Below are 4,628 nucleotides of genomic sequence, written 5' to 3'. Positions count from 1 at the left end.
AAGAGCACAGAGCCAGCAAGCGAACACACAGGATGACCTGTTTTTTTGGATTGAAACGTCTTCTGTTCGTTTTACCTTCTGTTTCTTCCCATGAATGACCTGATCGATGTAGGTTGGACTTGCATGGCCTGTTGAGCTCATTTTTTGCCAGAGAAACTCCTGATTATAGGATTTGCATTTTTCCTAATATACACGCAAACTTAACCAGGAGGCTCAGTAAATGGTTCGGAACAATAAGTCATCTTGGAAGAAACAGCTACCTAACCCTGTACGGATTAGAAATCCATCAATGGTTCGTCTTTCATGGCAAGCGCACCAGCCTTGCTCGCTACTTCTCTACTGGTTCTGGGTCCTCTGCCGTAAAGGAAAATGGTATGCTTGTTTCTCGCCATTTTATGCTTGATCCTTATTTCTTCCAGTGATTACTATGCCTCTGTGATCTGTTTTAGAATTAAGTTGGAGACGCCCTGTCCGATGACTTACTATTGCTATAACTCTTATGTTACCCATGCATGTAAGTGTCCTGTTACTGGCTAGTTGTGCCTGTGCTTGCTGTTTGATATTGGTTGCCCCAGATCCTCTAGAAGACCATGCATGCTTCTTCTTTTTTCTCAGTCAGCTTGGGGTATAACAAACAGTATTTTATAATGTGCAGGGTCTAGTACATAGGTATATAACATGAACCATAGTTGATTGGTATGCTTACATTTTTACAAACAAAAGATGACAATGTAGATTAAGTAGATGTGTCATTCTTGTTTCCAGTGCCATTACTCTCTTTACTATTCTTTGTATTCCCACTAGACATGCTTCAGCTGACTGAGTTAATCCCTGTTATTTATATTATGGTGTGGTTTGTCATCTATCTACTTTAGATGTGCCCCTGCTGTTTACTGCAGTCAGTAGCTCTCTTTATTTCTCTGGGAATTTACGTGCACAGTGAGAAGTGTGTGTGTCACTATTGGTGATATATAATCTAGTCCTTATGGTTTCTGCAGGTGTTGAGAAAAGAATTGGAGGCGCCAGATTTTCTCAGTACAAGCAACCTGGGAAAGAGCCCGAGACCTTCAAGGTTATGTCCCTGTAAATTCTGCTCTGTAATTGAAATCCTACCATCTTGTCCTGAGATTCTAATTTCTTGTTCTATTTTTCAGGTGTCACTAGGAGGAGTAAACGGAAGCTCCACTTGTAGAAGAATGCTCATCAACCGTGCCCCAAGTGCTGTTACTGGCCTCAATGGTTCATTGTCATGGTATAGTGTGATTTTCTTGTTACACCGTTGCTGCCTTTACATTTCTGCGTGCCAATGTATCAAAGGATAACCACCTTCAAAAAAGGGGAACATTAACTTGAAATATTTGACAATTAATTAATATAAATCATGAAAAAACCAACCGTATCTTGCAAAAAGTCGTTGCATTCCTCACCACTTTTCAGTCATATACATGAAGAGTGATTTACTTTTCTATAGCACAATAGCTAACCCAGTTTATGATTGGAGTTTTCGTTGTCCATTTAGAGTGGTTCCTATCAGAAATGCGCGATGGCTGTACTCTTTCCTTTATAATGTACAAGAATACCACTTTGAAGGTGTTTGTCTTTTTTGTTGTCCTTTTTCAGTGGGCGAGTAGCTTCAGCAAGGTCTTTCTCAAGTAGTGCAGGTACTCCCGCACCCGCTCTTGGATGTTCGTTTATGCCCTTTGAATCAAATAACATCATTCGATAACCAGAAATTGTGAATCTTGTAACAGATTTGGTATCTTTTTTCGGGCAACTATTATGCCAGAAGGCTGCCTTCCATCCATATCTAAGCATTACAACATATTAGGATTTTTTCCACATCTATTTCCATATAAAATTTCAGGGTAGTTCTCTTTCATGCCGCATCTAAGCATTTTGTTTGCTTTGTACAAAAGTTATAGTATCTTGAATTCTGGGTCCCACATCTCCGCCATCATTTTGGTTCCTGTATCACAATTCTTTGAGAACCCCAATTAGTATAGCATAAGCCAGATCCCATATCAGATGTCCTAACATACTGCTTATTCCAGACCTGCCACCACATCAAGAAATTGGGATGCCATCACTGTCACCTACAATGACTGAGGTATTTGTCATCCAAAGTTATTATTATAATAATGGTTAGATTGAACCCAGAATTTCTGTGTCTCTATTCCTTAAAATTATAGTACAATATGATACTTGTATTGTCTGCAGGGAAACATTGCCAAGTGGATTAAGAAGGAAGGAGACAGAGTCTCACCTGGTGAAGTTCTGTGTGAGGTGGAAACGGTAAGATTCTTCATCTCCAAGTTCCATATTCTTAGTCAGCACATACTTACAGCTGCAGCAGAAGCTAAATAACATCTGTATGCATTTCATCTAATTAGGATAAAGCCACGGTAGAGATGGAGTGCATGGAAGAGGGCTATCTTGCTAAGATTGTTCAGGGTGATGGTGCCAAAGAGATTAAAGTTGGCGAGGTATGCATTTACTGTCCAAAGAACCTATAATTGTCTGCCTATTATTTCATATTGCAGTACTACTGCTTGCATGTTTTGCTGACATATATTGGTTGCATTATGTGGCCTATGATCTTAGGTCATCTGTGTGACCGTGGAAGAAGAAGGTGACATCGAAAAGTTTAAAGATTACAAACCGTCGGCTGCAGATGCGCCTGCTGCTCCTTCAGAATCAAAGGCTACACCAGAACCTGCAGCGCCAAAAGTGGAGGAGAAAGTACCTGCCAAGGCTCCTGAACCAAAGGCCCCAAAGGCCGGAAAAGCTTCTCGATCTGGTGATAGAATATTCGCCAGCCCCCTTGCAAGGAAATTAGCAGAGGATAACAATGTAAGTCTTTATTTGAGTTAGTCTAGGTAGTTGCTGTATGCAGTGCAGTCAATGAAAACATGGATGTGTTCTTTCAAACAGGTTCAACTGTCAAGTGTAAAAGGCACTGGTCCTGATGGCCGTATTCTGAAGGCAGACATTGAAGATTACTTGGGTATGCTATTTTCTCCTCTAATTGCATTCCTGAGATTGATGAATGGTTCTTTGATCTAATCTAGTATCTCTTGCTTGTAGAAACTTAGTATAATGACTGCTTGAGTAAATCTTCAGCATTGACCATTATACAAATTGAATTTTAACTAGACATTTACCTGGCTATGCACTTGATCTTAAATCTTGATGTCTGTTGATTTGGAGGTTTTTTTGGTTGTACTATGTTGTTGACTTGCCGTGTAGTTGTGTGTTCTTGTTAAGTGTGATTTTCTAGAGCTCAGAGAATTGATTTTTGACACATTTAATTGCATGTGCATGCCAAATTAGGTTAACTAGTTATGCAAAATACAGTCTACTACTTACTGACCTTCCAAGCTATGTGGTACATGCTAGTGCATTTCATTTCATGTGTGCTTAGAAAATGGAACTCCGTAGAGCTGGACTTGTTCTCCAAAAGACTACATATATGAGTGTCTATGGTTACAGGATTTTGTAATTAATGCGCATCACATACACTTCTCGTGCTATCTGCTAGCTATCCTAGAGTCCTGCAAATAGCAGCAGTTGGGAGTCGCTGAGCCGGAAACTTTTCTGGAAAAAAAGTTGCAACTCTTACGCGTGTCATCCATACTCCTTTTTGGCCTGTGCTTGCTCGTATCCATGGACAGCATCAACCAAATCAATCCATGTTCAGAAAACCTTTGCATTGTGATCTGAATTAGCTTGACTGATGTTCAAGTTTTGCCACTGAAATTCATTTGTAGTCTGCTGTTGCTCTTTAAGGCGATCACATACACAATTGGATGTCGTAAAGACCTCTATACCCGCTCTCATAAAAAACAACTCCATGCTTTTTATGTGCCATTCTTGATTCTGTTCCTTTTTCTTTTTCATCGCGTGAGTTTTCTACTGCAAAGTGTGGACGAATTGCGTAGTATTCAATTTTTTTACCAGCATTCTATTGAGATCCAAGTAAAATTTCTGAACTAGGCTTGATCCCTTCCTCTAGGGGCATGCAGCCCATTATGTCATGCATTTAGCTTTGCTTCTATTATGTGAATCAAATGGGATCCAACCAGTGTCTAATGATTATTTTTGCTTAACAAATCTTTTGTAGCCAAGGGTGGCAAGAGTGAGTCTTTCGCAGCTTCAGGATTAGATTACACTGATATTCCAAATGCGCAGATAAGAAAGGTATGTTTCAGCATTGAAGAATGCTGCTGAGACTTTTTTTCGTTGATCCTATCTGCCTTGTAGTGTTTTAACTCTTATTCTTTTCAGGTTACTGCAAACCGCCTCCTAGCTTCTAAACAAACCATCCCACATTACTACTTGACAGTTGACACACGTGTCGACAAACTTATCAAGTATGTTTCAGGCCTGATTTTGTAAAACTTGCAGTGGATAATTTTAGTACCGAACTTTTGTCTAAAGAAGAGTTTTTCATTTTGTTGTGCTACAGGTTACGAGGGGAACTGAACCCACTGCAGGAAGCATCTGGTGGAAAGAAGATATCTATTAACGACCTTGTTATAAAGGTACTCACCGGTTCTTATACGTACATTGTTGCCTTGTAAGTCGTATTGGGCTCATGTGGATTCTGTGATCTCCAGTTTTAAATTTAC

At 39.8% G+C, this 4,628-nt stretch overlaps 1 protein-coding gene across 1 annotated transcript; it reads left to right on the top strand.

Moving 5' to 3' along the window:
- Window positions 1-208: 208 nt before the first annotated feature.
- LOC119344164 (dihydrolipoyllysine-residue acetyltransferase component 2 of pyruvate dehydrogenase complex, mitochondrial-like) lies at window positions 209-4,576 on the top strand (the record flags this gene model as incomplete). The annotated part of the gene is made up of 12 exons (XM_037614736.1): window positions 209-372; window positions 999-1,072; window positions 1,155-1,252; window positions 1,621-1,661; window positions 2,052-2,107; window positions 2,218-2,292; window positions 2,391-2,483; window positions 2,602-2,850; window positions 2,932-3,004; window positions 4,121-4,197; window positions 4,285-4,370; window positions 4,466-4,576. Coding segments are annotated over 12 exons (1,197 nt in total), but the record flags the coding sequence as incomplete, so codon positions are not given.
- Between the last annotated feature and the right edge of the window lie 52 nt (window positions 4,577-4,628).

This window comes from Triticum dicoccoides, unplaced genomic scaffold, assembly GCF_002162155.2.
Source record: "Triticum dicoccoides isolate Atlit2015 ecotype Zavitan unplaced genomic scaffold, WEW_v2.0 scaffold156611, whole genome shotgun sequence".
NCBI lineage: Eukaryota > Viridiplantae > Streptophyta > Magnoliopsida > Poales > Poaceae > Triticum > Triticum dicoccoides.
Note: the sequence above shows the minus strand (reverse complement) of the source record. Positions and strands in the feature narration are given on the sequence as shown.